Here is a 16,806-nt window from a genome sequence, read left to right as displayed (position 1 = left end):
GCAAAATCAGAATTTCTCGGTTCACGTTGTTTCATATTATCTTTAGCCGTTAGCATTTCTTTTGATATAGTTTGTTTGTATATCTATGATCTGTGATTTTCTTCAAATGAAAGGGAAAGAAAGGTTGTGGGGAAGTGATGAAAATGAGAGTATAATGGTGAGGTAGCAATGAAATGTTGTCATAGAGAGGCAGTTAACGGAGGAAGGGTAGGTTTGTACCACTTTTATGATGTCAGGATATATTTGGACCGATAGTATGATGTTAGGGATATATTTGGACTGATAGTATAACGGAGGGAAATATTAGACCTTTTTCAATAGTATAGGCACATATTTGACCCTTTTCCGATGTTTTATAGATATCCCTCGTCTATCTATTAGTATTCGACGTTAATTCTATTAATAAAATTGCCCTTGCGTCTAACGACAGATCTTGTGGGCCTTGTAATTTTATAGAAAGGTGATAAATTTTTAAACGGAGTGAAAATTTTGAATATAACTTTGTAGTGCTAAACTATTTCTAATCATATCAAATCTCCCGCGATGTTGATTTCTTAGTGATTCAAACTTAAAATTTGGGAATTACATTTGATGGGAATCAAAAGTATTGAATTTCCAATATATGGAGTTATTCATACTTACTGTACAAGATGTAGGAAGATATGGTAGTTGGGCCCGGGCATAACCCGAGCTAATCCAACTAGCATTGTAAATACATGACTAACATCTGATCAACCTGAAATTAACCTTTATCAATATAATAATAATAATAATAATAATAATAATAATATTATTATTATATATATGAAATTAAAGGCTCAATGTCTTTTAAGGCTACTAGCCTACTATATTATACTATAAAAAGAGAAAAAATGCAACATTAACTTTTTGCATATTTGTGTTCAATTTAAAAAATTTAAGGCCTCTTATTAAATTTAATTTTAGGCCATTAGTGTTATTGAGCCACCCTTGTCTAACATGATTTTAAACAACGATGGCTATAAATAATCATTATAATTCCTCCTTAATTATAATGACTTAGGCATACTTTTTTGTTGCATTCACATGCATCCCCACACATAAAATTGGGTACCTTACACGGGTACCTTAGCGTGACATCACCCCATGTCATCATGCATGTTCTCTGGTATCCGCAATTATAATGAAGTAATGTCGACTTCCCTATAAAAGACATGTAAAATTAGACATTGAAAAAACATATGATCATGTTAAAAAAATACAGTTTTACAAGGTGAATTTGAAGAAGCAAGGTGATGATTCATATGACAATGGCTAAACAATGAAGATTAACGCTAATCTGTAGCAGTATATGTTTTACCAAAAATATGGATCTTGGTTCACATAATTAAATTTATGTAAATGAGGCTTAAGCTTTGCTAACAATAATATCCCTAGATGGAGTTCTTAAAGAATCAATAAATGCTATATAATTTAATATGGTCGGAAAGTGCAATGACATGTAGTAAATATTCCAAAAATTAGAAGTAATAACATAAAGTTCAATAACAATGAATAGCAATAACTGACATTTAAGTAAATATGATGAATGAGTCACCCAAGAAAGGATGTTTCTTTCTGACAATGATGAATGATATACAATCCCTTGAATCTCTGAGTTATTCTCGTTGGTGGAAAAACATAGACAAGAATCTAAGCGAAAAGGTGATATGTTTACTAATAAAGAGATCCGTTTTCTTTCTTCACCCAAAGTGTGTTTGTTTTACAAATGAATATCATATATCCCCTATTATAATATCTTTTTCTATTTATAGGAAACCTACTTCTAACAAACCCTAATAGTATAAATGCAGAGAATATCCACTAGAATATTCTCTGTAAAATCATGCCTTGAAACTAGCCGTTATTGCTCCGTCTAAGGCATTCGACCTCGGCCCCGACCCTTGTTGACTCTTCGACTTCGTTCTTTGTTGAGTCTTCGGCTTCGTCCTGCTAGGGGTTGTCCTAATTTTCTTACCATATTTGGTTTTCCTATCTCATGAAGGAAAGGACAACAAATTTACCATAATTTGATTTTTCTTTTTGTAGAAAGAAATTATAATTCTTCCATGTTTGGCTAGTCCTTTTTCTTGTAGGAAAATGTTTGTACTTCTATAAATTGAGAATCCTTCCTTCTCATTCAATATCATCCACAATGTAGCCATATGGGGTTGGAGAGTCATGTTTAGTGTAGAACTTTACGGGACAAATGTTAGTGTGTCACTTGTGTTTTTGTGAGGTTGTTCTCTCGATATTTTGTACTCTCTTTTATTATAGTGGATTGCTCATCTCTGCCCGTAGACGTAGGTCAATTGACTGAACCATGTTAAATGTTTGTGTTTCGTTTAGTATAATTCTCGTTTGTTATATGATTATCGTTGTTAAGATTTGCTTTGCTAGCTTCCGCAAGATACCTGATTATTTCGGTCCTAACACGTCCTTTGTTGACTCTTTGACCACAAACTTCGCCGCTTCTCGGGCCATTTCAATAAATGACGACTTGAGAACTCTTCCCCTAACACTATTGTTGGTTTAAATATTCCAGGGATAGATTTTGACCCATATAGTATACATCAATTAGAGGGTCATGACTCATCAATATCATGTTAATATATCAACTTAAATACCCAATGCATTATTGGAGAAATCTCACTCAAACATAAATTCGATATGCTTCGTTGATTCAACGTCCTTTCTTTTATTGTGAAATTGAATTCTAATAAAGGTGAAATTTTGAGTGAGAAAAACAAAAGGAAGTCAGAAAGTTGAAACCTATAAATCATTATACCAAAAGTAGGTCACCACTTAAAAATTCCAATCTGGATTCTCACGGTGGGGTCCCTAATTCTTGCAGATAAGTTGGAAGATAGTCGAATATATATTCTCTTCACCAAAGTATGATTCTGTTTTGTTTCCCACTAGGCCACTTTGGTTCTATGTGGCATAGAGTTTGTCACCCAAACTAAAAAGACAAGTATGAAATGTACTCCAATCGTTGGAGCATTTTGGGCTCATCATTTGTTATGCTCTCCATTTACTTCCGAATGACACTAATATTGTCTGTACGTGTGTGACTAGTATATTATACTCAAATTATTATCTAAAACTGTTTCAAAGTCAAACATGTTACTTATAAGTAGAGAATGATGATGATATGTTGATAACATATATAACCGGCTAGAAAAGAAGAAGAAAAGTATGGCATAAAAAGGCGGTCCAATGTGTGAATACTGGAGATATCCAGTACTCCATAATGGTTGTCTATATTATGCCTTAAGAGCTGGCATTCTTCTTCTTCTTTTTGGTCCAAAGACGTACCCCAGAAGACGAGTGACACTCCTTTTCTCTTTTTTGATAAATAAATTGAGTCCAAGTATATATAACAAGTTTCATCTGTTTACCTGTGGGGTGGAAAAGTTCTTTTCGATCCAAGGTTTGGTCTCAAAGTTAATATGATATATATTTTCTGCAGATAGTCTATTGTTTTCTTCCACGACTATTTCTATAAATTAGTATCTTAGATATTGTGCACAATTAGATATATAGTGTTATCTAAAATAAGGTGGAAGTAATATACTCCTATTATATTAATTGTGCAAATGGAGTAATTATGCATGCATTAGAACCATTTTCTTTCTTTCCCATACCATTTCTATTGCAACTAAACCCTTTTTTAAACCCTTATTATTGCTAAAATATACAGGTCAGTCCAGCTTCTTTTAAGGTATGATATATAATCGACGTACGTTGAGTACACAGGTAAAAGAGTTGATAAAAGATTCTATATTCTCTATCCTGTTTCTAAAAATGTTACTACTAGTATTTATTATTGTATCGAATTAAAAAAACTGAAACACTCCCAAATGAAATCCACATCTTTTGTGCACAATTAAAGGAACGGGCGACATCAAGGAGCCAATAATTAGGGGCATTATATTGGCCAACATTAATTGATAAATAATTGAAAAGGCAAAGCCACACACCCACTGACCGAAAATGAAAGCAAACATAAAAGTACTTTACAACAATTTTCCAATTAACACATCCCAATAAATAAGTAAAGAGTTACATAAAGGGTCATCATTTCGGGGCACATTTGCATCTTTCGTGGACAATTTCTTTAGCAAAAGTAAAATTAAAGAATGTAACACCATTTTTATAAACACAATACGCTCTTGTCTTACTTTTTAGGATTTAACTTCTGAGTCTAACATGATCATATGTATATAGTTTTTCCACATCAGGTTAAGGTAATCTACTATAATAGATAATTTTCGTGCAATAATCTTGATTTGATAACACAAAATAATAACAACAACAACATACTCAATGTAATCCCACTTTGTAGGGTTTATGAAGAATAGTGTGTACGTAGATCTTACTCCTACTTTTTAGGGTAAAGAGACAGTTTCCAATAATATAAAAAATCGATTAAATACTCGTTACGATCAATTAAAAAACTAATAATATATATAAAACTCTCTATGAGTATATATAAATTAAATTCATTCCTTTATTAAGTCCCACAAACACTTGATTATGTATATCATATTCATTCTAGCTTTTGGCCCTTCGTTGTCAATATATAGTCTCATCCACCGAACCAACTTAACTTCTTGCCCTCCCCATAAAACCCACAACACAAGTCTCTCCCTTTCTCTCATTTATATATATTGTTCACTACTTGCATTGCTTTCCCCCAAAGATAAGTGAAATTCGAGAGAATATGGGTGTTCTTGATTATTTTTCAAACTTTTGCTATGATACCAGCATACGACGTAACAAAAGGAAACCATTGCAGGTACTTTAATTTCTACTTTCTACTCATATTTTTACCCTCCAACGCTACCTGCTGCTAAGATTCAAGTTGAATATCATCTTAATTTGTCCACCCCTTTATTACCTTTTTCTTTTTTTTTTTGTTTAAATTGTCTACCCTATTAAAATTGCTTTTTTTTTTTCTTTGTTAGACGGTGGAGATAAAAGTGAAGATGGATTGTGATGGATGCGAAAGAAGAGTCAAGAATGCCGTTAAACGGATGAAAGGTTCTTACTCTGACTATCTCCAAGAATTGTAATTTGAAATGATAGAAGAAAATAAATATAATTAGTTAACTCCATGCTTAGAGTTATATGAAATTATTTTTACTTTGAAGTGGAGTTGCATGTATGTTAATTCTGTGGGGAATAACCTGTGTTTAATTTAGAGTAAACCAATTGTACTGTCGAAAAATGGAATACTGGTCTAGAAGGAAGATGAAATGCTTCTATTTCAAGTGAAGAAAATTCATAACTTTATGCCTTTAGCTCTAGACGTTTTTTTACCATTTTCTTGCTAGACGTTGAAGCTTAAACACATGACCCTGAGATTTTAAACTTATGGGTTTAATTCTTTTAAGTTATTGGTTCTAAATTAATATTTTGAATCCTTACTTAATTACTTATATACTACTCCTATTTGATTTTGCAGGTGTGAAAACAGTGGAAGTGATTAGAAAGCAAAACAGGGTGATAGTGAGTGGTTATATTGAAGCACAGAGAGTGTTGAATAGAGTAAAAAGCACAGGAAAAAGAGCAGAGATGTGGCCATATGTTCCATATAATTTGGTGTCCTATCCATACGTAGCTCAGGCATATGACAAAAAGGCGCCTTCTGGTTTTGTGAAAAATGTACCACAGGCACGTCTTACCCCTAATGATACTGAAGAAAAGATTACTTACCTTTTCAGTGATGACAATCCCAATGCTTGTTCTATTATGTAATTAAATAAATAAATTCATTCTCTATATTTTCTTTTTCCTACTTAATTCCAACATCATCTTTTTTTCTTGTTTGGTCTTTAGGAACAGAATTTTATCTACTTGTCTCATAATTATTAAGATACAACCAATGGAAGATTACCTTTATATATGAAACGTTTTGTTGCGCCTTACTTGAATTTGAAGAAGCAAATTTCTCTTGTATTTGGTTGTTCAAAACTTGCGCATCATTAAACTACATTTTAGCTACACGTTGATTGGGTAAAAATTATTTACACAAGAAGACATATACATGCATGTAATTCTAGATGATGACATTGATTAGTGGTAAGTAATTTGTTACAATAGGTAAAATTACATTATTGATATAAAAATTATTAAAATGTCAGTATATAACATATATCTTCATTTTTTGTTCCGAATGATTTTTCACTATAATTATTTTTTTATCATCTCCCGCATTTGAACTGTTATCAAAGTGGTAACAAATATTATACCATCATTTAATTTCTAAAATTCCCGAAATAATCACAATTAATTGGGATAACAACTTTACCGAACAAATTTTTTACTACTTTTATTCTATCCTTTTACTGCAACACAGCTACTTAATATTTAGTCAGTAGTTATTTGCATATTCTTTTGTTCAGGATTATTAAGGTGGGGGAAGAGAGAGAGAGTGTGTATTGAGCCCTAAATTTAAGGAACTTTCAATGCAGTCTCCTGGAGTTTAGCCAGTCAAAGGTTCTTTTCTACGCTCGTTTATGTCTTGTGTTGAGCACAATGATGTTAGAATTAATTAAACACAATAATGTGATCATATTTCTTCCTTCTTTTTTCTTTTAAATAATTTTCCGAGTGAAATTACCCCTTGAATATTGAAGAAGAAAATATAGAAAAATTTAAAAAATGGTCAAAACATGTTGACAGTGTCCAAAAAAAGAAAGATGAGAGACAAAACGGTATTTAGGTTGCGGCAACAGCAAGAAAACAACAAGGGCATCAAGACAAATAAAAAGGAAAGAACTCATGAGCATCAAGACAATTAAAAAATACTGCGACAAAGAAGAAGATTTATTTTATTTTGACATATCGCAGAAGTTATGGAGGAGCGGTAAAGTTATATATGCACTTGATTGTAATTATACGAGTTATTGCACCTTTGAGGAGAATAAATACCTAAATATGAAAGGTATTTGCTACCTCATTAGAAGTTTAAAATTTAAAACACTTGCATCGAAACATTTGGTGAAGGTTCTAGCATATACGTTGTATTCTTTCAACTCCAATGCTACTTAAATGGTTACTTGCCCCCTTGTAAATGGCTTGATTTTGATCCTGAAAAAGTTTAAAATCATTCTTTTCTTAGTTTGAAAGCTATGAAGAGGATATAGAATATATGGAGGAGCAAAACAATTAAGCCAAGAAATTAGGAAGAGGATTGAACACATCACTTTACAAGATTGTGCCATTGTATAGTGACATACAGAATCTTATTCTTTCCACATATATATGATGGAATTTAATTAAGTTGCTTTTATATATGTGCTTAAGATTACAAAAAGGATCCTTTGATTACCAGCAGCCACTTCGACAACGGCTTTTCACTCTGCTTATTATCAGTAAATCATTCACTTATTTAACCCCCCCTCCTACTTGTCAACAAAAGTAAGATTGTCATACCCGCTTCCTAAGTTTAGATGCACCCTTAAATTCCATCATTTTATTATTTACTAGATTATGAGTGCAACTATATGGATAGTTTAACTTTTAAGTGTTGATAGTGTAAAAATATTTATATAATCGGATGACTTATTCATAATCTAAAACTAATGGTAAATAATCTATTATAACAAGTCAAAATCTCATAAGAAAAGTTTAAGTTTTATTCACTAATTTCGTAAAACTTACATAATTAAGTCACTTATAATATATGAATCTTTGTGATAATTAGAAAACGATAACCTTATAAATATAAAGAACCTACTACCACGTGTTAAAATTCGTTAATATATATTTCAGAATGGATGTAGACTCATAGGGTTCATCTGCGACATGCACTCTTCATTTTCAACATGTATTAATAATTTAATACTAGTTTTTCTAGACAAGTTCCATACATGCCTTTGCCTTTGTGTATTACTACTTTCTTTATTTTAATTTATATTGCGCTATTCGAATTTTAAATATTTTTTACCGCGATTTTGCTATATGTCTTTTAAATATTTTTATTATTAATTATTGAGAATAATAGTATTTTTTATATAGTTTTCAAATAAATAAATTTTATTTTAAAATACTTAAAATTTTATATCCGAATTTACAGTCAAAGTGAATTCTTTTGATTTTTGAAATCTGCCAAGGTTAAAATAATTCTCTCTTTCTCTTATATATATATATATATATATATATATATATATATATATATATATATATATATATATATATACATATATATATATACTAGGAAATACATTAAGAATTGTTTTTGTCTTAAGCTTTTTTTTTTGGTAATTAAAATTTTATATACCAAAACTGGAAGTATTTATGTGAATTTTCATTGTGCATATAAGATAGGAAGTTCTTCTCAAGTACAAGTCTACAAGAACCAAAACGATTAGAACCTTGCAGAAAGTAGATTCTAACTCAACACACTTCTCAAAATTATGATTTCTTCACGGAGTGTCATCCTAGATAATCAACTTCCTTTTGTTCTAAGGGGGGAAAAAGGGGATCAAATTTTAGAAAACTATTACATTAATAATTGTTTGGTATTTTAAAGGGTGTGAATGAGAAATAAAAGACACTTTTTATATTGCACCTCTTCATCTAGCCATTTCACCTATAAATACAAAGTATCATTTCAGATTTTTCAGAGCTGAAATTCTAAAAGTTTTTGTATATTTCTAAAATCAAATAGAGTTTGCATTGTGTGATTTGTTTCGTCATTTGAGTTCGCCGAAGTTTTGTAATTTGAAGTGCTGTCATTATAGAATAGCTTTTCGTTATCCCAAGAAAAATTAATCCAAATACCTTAAATAATAATGAAGAGATTAGATTTACTAAGGACACACAAAAAATTTATGGGCTCTAAATATTTTTTCTTTCTGTTTTAACTTCTGCTCCTCTAATTTTTTTCTGTTTTGAATACAGTCTACTAACAGTAATTAAGTAAGTTGTAAAAACAAATATAAAGCAAGATAAGTCCGAATACTGGGCAATAAGTGAGAATATCGTAACTCGCAAGCTACCATTAGAAAGGTACGTTACGCCACTATGCCCCATCAATTTTATTTTATTTTTGTCGTATTCGATAATCTAAAAATGGAGAATTATTGATTTGGCTAGTATTTCTTGTGGAGTATACGAAGAAATAAGTATTCCCACTAACAGATTTTAAGGGTCAAAAATGATACTATCTGAGTGGAATTTCAACTTTATATTCTTTTTAAAGAAAATAAGAATAAACTGGTTAATAAACTTAACACAAATACTTTGAATGAATCTCATAGTTGGAAGTTACAAAATGCATATTCCGTGCCATTCAAACTGTAAATTTAATACAAAAACGCTCCATAACTTTTAACTTTCTAAAGACCCTACATTTCTTTCTAATCACGGTAGTAACGTGCGATGGTGATGGGAACAAAGAGCTCAGAGACTTGCCTAATTTATTCCTTGAAGAGGAGTCCATGTTTTCAAGGAATGTTCTTTGTTTGAACACAATGAGTAGGGGTGTACAAAGGAAACCAACAAACCGCACCAACCCGATAATTCGAATTAAATCGAGAAAAAAACTCCGATTATGGTTTGGTGTTGAAAAAAACCCCGACCATAATTGGTTTGATTTGGTTTTAACTAAAGAAAGTCAAACCGAAATCAAATCAACCCGACATTATATATATAGAAATTTTAGATATATTTAATATATAAATATACTTATTGTGATGTAGTTTTAAATATTTCTTAAATTTTTTCATAATTTTATCTTTTAAGGTGTTATTTCAAGGTTGGACTTAGAACTTTTGAATGTTCCAATAAGTTTTATAGCCATTAATATTAGTAAATTAAATAATACTAACAAAAGCCCTAACCAAAATCAAATCAATACTAATGCTAACAAAAGACATTCAATTCAATGCTACGAACGTTAATGTATTGAATATCTATTTTTTGTTTTGCAATAATTTAGATAAAAATGCATAACCTATTTTTATTTTTTATTTAGCATTTAGTCTACTTATTTTAGCATGACTTAGTACTTTTAGATTATGTTTATTTTTATTATGGCTTTTAATTAGCAACATTTAGATTACATAATTTTATTGTCTTTATTGTTGAATATTTTAGGATAATGCCATGAACATCTCATATTTTGTATTATTTTCTTAGAAAATACTTTATATAGTTGTATCTTACTAGGATTAAAGAAATATTTTGAGCACAAGTTATATGTTTTGTTCTACGAAGATTTTATTTTAAAACCCAAAAAACCCGAAAAACCTAGAAAATTCGAGAAAACCCGAGATTGAAAAACCCGAGTTTTATTGGTTTGGTTTGGTGTTTAGATTTAATAACCCAACACAATTGGTTTTGTTTGGTAATTGTAAAATCCGAACCAACCCGACCTACCCCTAACATTGAGTCCTAACTGAGGAAGTAACGAAGAAAGATAATTGGGAGAATGAGAATCAAATTTTAAGGGGAATGGGTGGGTAAAATTTTGTTCTATAGTTAATACTGGGTCGGGTATAAATTATGTGGGTATAATGGGCTTAGTACTGTAATGACCCGACCGGTCGTTTTGAGCATTTGCACTTCACTCGATAGTTTGGAGGCATGAGTAGCTCCGTATGATGTATTAGGACTTGTGTGCAAAATTTGGGTTCATTCCGAGTTGATTTGATATGTTTCGGCGTGAGTTTTGGAAGTCGAAAGTTCATTAAGTTTAATTTGAGTTGCATTTCGTCGTTTCGATATTGTTATGTGTGTTTTGAGGCCTCGAGCAGGTCTGTATTATGATATGGAACTTTTTGGTATGTTTAGACGGCGTCCCGAGGGGCTCAGGTGAGTTTCAGATAGGTTTGGGTGTGTTGCGCTTGTTTTTCTTATGTTTCGACATCGTTTCTTCAAGCATAAATGGTATCACATTGAACAAATGAGCTCCAATTTCTGTTTTTATTGAAGCATTAGATCCGTATCATAATTACGGAGCCATAGCAAAAAGAATCATCAAATTTGGACATCATATGAAGATTTTATGCTCATTTTACTAAGAATTGGGTTGCCAAATTTTTTCCAGATTAATTATGAAATTGCCACTGATGCATATTTAAAAATTTGCACTATTTTCAAATATTGAAACCAACATATCTCTTTCAATATAAGGTCAAATGGAGTGATTCAAGAGCCTAACTTGACTAGAATTCACAAGGAACCCATTGGAGGTATCAAAAGTGAGTTTCGAGATCTTTTGGCACAAGAAATGAGGCAGAATAGTGTTAAAACGAGTGTTTTATTCATTTAACATATTTTGAGTTGGGGAGCTCGGAATTGTACAATTTTTCGAGACACTTTTCAGCATATGAATTGGGATAAGTGTTCTCTACTCGGTTTTGGTTATATTTCGTGAATCTATCTTCGATTATAGCTTTTGGTTAATAAATTTTAAAGAAGAAATTGGGAGTTTTGGCCAAAAGTTTCATAATATGAATTTTTGAGTTTTGAACGCCGATTCGGAGTCGGATTTGAGTGAAACTAGTATAGTTAAACTCGAAATTGAATGGGTTATCGGATTTTGTGAGTTTTATCTGGTTCTGAGGTGCGGGACGGGTTGGGCTTTTTGGCCATTTTGGGGTTTTTATTAAAGATTCGACCTTTTTCGATTGTGATTGGTTCCTTTAGCATTGTTTGATGTATTTGAGTTGTTTTTATTAGTTTCGAGCCATTCAGAGGTTGGAACGCGCGTGATGGGATTCTTGGTGCATCACTTGGCTTGCTCGGTATCGGAATTGGCTAGTTTAAGATAAGTAACTCTGCTAAACTTAGTGCTGAGGGTATAAAACCCCGAATTACGTGCTATGTGATTGATGTTGAAGTAACGCACATGCTCGGTGACGCGCGTGTGGGCGTGCACCCTGTGAATTGTGACTCTGTTGTATCCAGGCTGCTGAATAACGGCCCTAATTTGTTGGTATTTGTGTTTTCACCATGTGTTAAAGTAAATAAGTTGTACATCATGCTAGATATCATGTTTAGGCTTTATGCTGATATTGTTGGGACCCATAGTGGTCGTTTCTTGATGTCATCTCATTGATTTCATTAACATTTCCTACTCAGTCACATTTGCATTCATATCATATCTCAGTCTCAGTTTTACTTATTGATACATCATATTATTGTCCCGGGTCAGTTTTCATGACAACCTGTAGGTAAGATTGGAGAGATTGATGACTGAGTGAGGTCGAGAGCCTGATTTGACTGACAGTTATGGGATCGGGCTGCACGCCGCAGCGGTTATATTGATTTATGCCATGATTGGCTTGTTATAGCGTTTGGGCTGAAGGAGCCCCTTCGAAGTATGCACACTCCCAGTGAGCGCGGTTGATTATATTTAGGGATGGATCTTTCCTTGGTATGGAGATGGATCTTCTCCATGAAGCGGGATTGGCCTGTTTCCTAGGTACCGGGTGACTTATAGTCAGTGATGTATATATTCCGGGATGGATCTTCCCTGAGAGGAATGGGCCATATATAGTACCGAATGGTTGATTATGATGAGTGGAAGGTATTATACAGTGAAGGTTGAGTACTCTGAGAGTGTGAGTACATAATTCATCTCTGAGGTACATGGCATTGGGATGCATATATAACATACATGCATAAAGACACATTTTCCTCATTCTGTACGGTATCACGTCATTCACAACATTTTACACACATTGATATATGGTCATAAAGAGGTATCTCACACTTGCTATCTGGAAAAAAATAAAACATCTTATTTATTGTGAAAAGGGGTTTTGGAAAAGAAAATACACTTTTTTAAAACTATCTCATATTTTACGACGTTTTCGGTAAAGAATTTGAGTTTTCACTGATACTCTTGAAAGGCGGAACTATTTTAGGAAAACTTATAAAAAGCCGAATACTTTATCTATGAGTTACTTTCTTATTTTTATGGTTTAAATTATTATGATATGTTATTGGATATTGGTGTTGGACTCGACCTATGTTCCAACTCGTTACTGCTTTCAACCTGAGGTTAGGTTTGTTACTTTTTGAGTACATGGGGTCGGTTGTACTCATACCGCACTTCCTGCACATTGCGTGCAGATCCCGGATGCTGATGTTGCTATGTTCGATGGTTGCTGGATTTGAAGGTGTACCTGCGTCCTTGATATAGCTGCCTCTTGTTCATGGTAGCCTTAGCTTTATAAAACTCTATTTATGTGCTTTTCAAACAGAAGATGTATTTTCTTCATATCGGCTTTATTAACTCTATTCTTAGAAGCTCATGATTTGTACTACCAGTCCTTGGAGAATGTATAAAATTCAGTTAACTTCTTTATTTAATTGTTTGGTTGACTTTTATTGAATTGAATAGTTATTAGTTGGCTTACCTAGCGGGTTGTATTAGGTGCCATCACGACTAGTGAATTTTGGATCGTGATAGATTGGTATTAGAGCTCTAGGTTCATAGGTTCTACAAGTCATGAGAAAGTGTCTAGTAGAGTCTTGCGTATCGGTATGATGACGTCCATATCTATCCCCGAGAGGCTACATGACATTTAGGATATACTTCCCATATTTCTTTCGTTATCGTGTGGCATTGATTCATCTTGAAGCGTAACTGTTGAATTCCTTCCATGCATTCGTATGCACATGTAGCGTTCGGTATCAGTTGTACATCGATGGCTTGTGATTCCATGGAAGAGGTGCGAAATGTGATTTCGGTATGCTGATGATGGGCCAGTCTAGAGGACTTGAGGTCGGGTTTAACTATGGTTTGAGCACAGAGGTGTTGATTGCATTAGCACGTGCTTTTGGATTTATATGTCCGATAGTGTCCCTATTGGTGAAGTCTGTGGCTGGATGGCTATGTGATGAGTATGATGTGAATGCGGGATATGTTCATATGATTTGAATATGACGAGAAGGGTCTGCTTTAGGTGTAGAAAGAACTAGTTGGTGCTTGATTTCCATCTTGATTTGATATATAGCCCCGAGTTATGGGTGTGCTGAAGGGTCTTTTTATGTTGTTTAGTTGAGGAGTGAAGTAAATTTCATGTCGTGATATGAGTTCAGAATCAGGAAGATTAAGTGATTGTGTAATGGTTATGACTGTGGAAGGGTATAAGGAGATGTTAGTTTGAGGCGAAAGAGGTGGGTTATCTCTTGCGGGGTGTCCTAAGGTTTGTGTGACCCCTATGTTGTTTGTTGGGAGTTCTCTTTTACCAGTGAAATATATGTGTCGCGATTTGAGTTGGGATCACTTATGAGAGTGGGCTTGACTGTTACAAGGGTGAATGCGAGATTTGCAAATGATATGAGGTATTATACGGTTTGTGTTGCATGAACTTATGGAGGATTTAGTTGAATCCTATTGCGGTGTTATGCCATTATGGGGTGGGCTATTATAAGTTATCAGATGCTTTATTCCTTAGCTTTGAGCCAAGTGGGGGAGTCTGCTATCGACGGGTTAATTGCACGGTTATATGTTGTATTGGTTTCAGTTTGAGGTATATTGGTGAATCAGTTATCGCTTACAGAGAATGAGATCGAGGATGACTCGAGTAAAGAAAATTTTGGATAAGGGTTGTGTTATGCTTTATGGTTATGTGAGAAACATTGGATGATTGAGTTGTTATTTGTAAAGGACGTAACGTGAATGAAGTATGGATTCACTCGGTTTCTTAGAAGAGCGGATTACTTCCTTGGGTGTTGTGTGGCTAATGGGGCACATGTTGTTCGGCTTGTTTGGTCAGTTTAATTGAAATCTGAGTAGAGTGGAAGACTCTCAAGAATGGTTCTAATGGATGCAAGATCTAAATGTGGCAATTGAGACTTTTGCGGATTTATACATGGCTAGAATCGGAAGGTTACATTGGATGGTGTCGAGATTCGCAATATTTCTATATCATTATGGATTCTACATTCAGTATCAGGAAGGTAAAATGAACAACTTTAAATTCACAGAAGGTCTCTTCAAAGTGGTATCTCGGTTGTGGTACTTTTGGGGTGATTAAGAAAGCATTCAGCGGCTTATGAGCCTTAGGGCGGTGTGGTTTATGCTAGGGTCTTGTGTGGTGAGTCTTGGTTGAGGATTGTGGTATTATGGCAAGGAGAAGTATCAAGTTGAAGGTAATTCAGAATGAACTAGGATAAATAGGATAGCCTGGTAGTAGGTTGGATCGGCATGGTAATGGATGAGATTGGCTTTTTTGGTCCTTATGAGGTAGTGAGTTTCTACAGTGTTTTTTGGCATTACTCTTGGGTTTTGGTGGCCTGTGTGGGTTGGTTGACTTAGAGAGATTCAGTTCTGATGGTTTGGTTATGTGCAAATAGGTTTCGGAGAGTTCTTGATGGTTTCTACCACAGTTTGAGATATGTATTTTCTACTGTGAGGAGCATGTGATGTATGGTGATTTTCTCCAGATGAAATCAAATGGAAAGTTTTTGGCTAATTGAGTGAGTAGTTGTTTGTGACTCGAAGTGGATTACGAAGTTCTCGTATTTTTCGTATGATGGCATCGTATATGCGGTGTGTTGTGTAGGATTGAGATTTGCATGTGTAAAATCATGGTTCAGTTTTGAAGGGGAGGTCATAAGTCCTTAGGCAACATGGACAGTTTCAGATGACTAAATAACATTACTATTTGGTATGGCTTGATGAGAGTATACATTTCAGAAGGGGGATGTGTTTTGATTTATGGATACTTTATTGGTATTGCATCACTCTCCTAGTTGATCGACTGCTGGTGTTTAAATTTTGCTTTGTGGCACAGAAGAATTATATAAGTATTCCTCGTGGGATGATCATGTATGAGAGATATGTTAGACATTCAGGCGGTGGAGTTGGGATCAGATATGGTGATTCATGTGTTCTATGGATTGGAGACTAGGAGCTCTCAGGAGCAAATTGTTACATGGTTGTGGACTGTGAAGTGTGGCCGAAGCTATCCAGGTGATAGTATGTGTTATGATTCAGTCATTGTGGAATTTCTGAGGATTATTTATCTATTTGTGGATGACTAGAGTTGATTTGGGGGTCCATTGGTTGACTCCGAACTGCTATTGTTGAGGGAGGTTCCATTCAGTTGTTGTTGAACTTATTCGTGTTCTGAAATGATCTGTGAGTTACCCTTCTATGTTACGAAGAGTTGTGAAACATTGGTTATATGCACACATGGTGCGGTTCTATTTGGGCTTATAGCGGGAATTTGAGTAAGATGAGTATTCGGGTATTGCGTGATTGATTACGTGTTGTTTATGTTCTTTTAAGACGGTGACATTATGTTATTTGTTATCCGTGGTTGTGGTAATGCACTTTGGGTTCTTGATGTCGAATTTCGAATGGTTATGGGTTTTGATCAGGGTGGCTCGAGGTATATAATACAGACAAGTGTTTGGATGGGATCATACATTGTAGCGGAGTTATGTAGAGGTATAACCATTTATGATAGATTCGTGAGTTTTGGTTCTGTGGTGTGTGATGGGTTCTTAGCAGTGTGTCGTAGTGATACCCGTTGACCTTGCGAAAAGGTTCTCTTGTTTGATGTTATTTTCCATGAGTGAGTACATTTAGGATGTTGCTATTGGGTGCACGAATTGCACAGGTTATGGCTTTGGATTGTATTGATGTATCATGTCACTAGAGTGGTCGTGTTGGATGTGATGAGGTCATCGTACCTAGAATGGGTGATATCGGATCTGATTGCGGTATATTTGGAAGGATGTTGTAGCTGATCGGTTTAGAAATTTGCTATAGTTCCTATCGAAGGAGAGGGAATTCCACAACTTATTAAT

At 33.9% G+C, this 16,806-nt stretch overlaps 1 protein-coding gene across 1 annotated transcript; it reads left to right on the top strand.

The window, feature by feature from the left end:
* Positions 1 to 4,620: 4,620 nt before the first annotated feature.
* LOC107831183 (heavy metal-associated isoprenylated plant protein 22) lies at positions 4,621 to 5,818 on the top strand. The gene is made up of 3 exons (XM_016658922.2): positions 4,621 to 4,819; positions 4,989 to 5,064; positions 5,489 to 5,818. Exons 1-3 carry the CDS (start codon positions 4,745 to 4,747, stop codon positions 5,779 to 5,781), a joined length of 444 nt encoding a protein of 147 aa, XP_016514408.1. The 5' UTR covers positions 4,621 to 4,744; the 3' UTR covers positions 5,782 to 5,818.
* The last annotated feature ends 10,988 nt before the right edge of the window (positions 5,819 to 16,806 follow it).

Source organism: Nicotiana tabacum, chromosome 3 (assembly GCF_000715075.1).
Source record: "Nicotiana tabacum cultivar K326 chromosome 3, ASM71507v2, whole genome shotgun sequence".
Taxonomy (NCBI): domain Eukaryota; kingdom Viridiplantae; phylum Streptophyta; class Magnoliopsida; order Solanales; family Solanaceae; genus Nicotiana; species Nicotiana tabacum.
The sequence above is the reverse complement of the archived record's forward strand: the minus strand, read 5'-3'. Positions and strand labels throughout refer to the sequence as shown.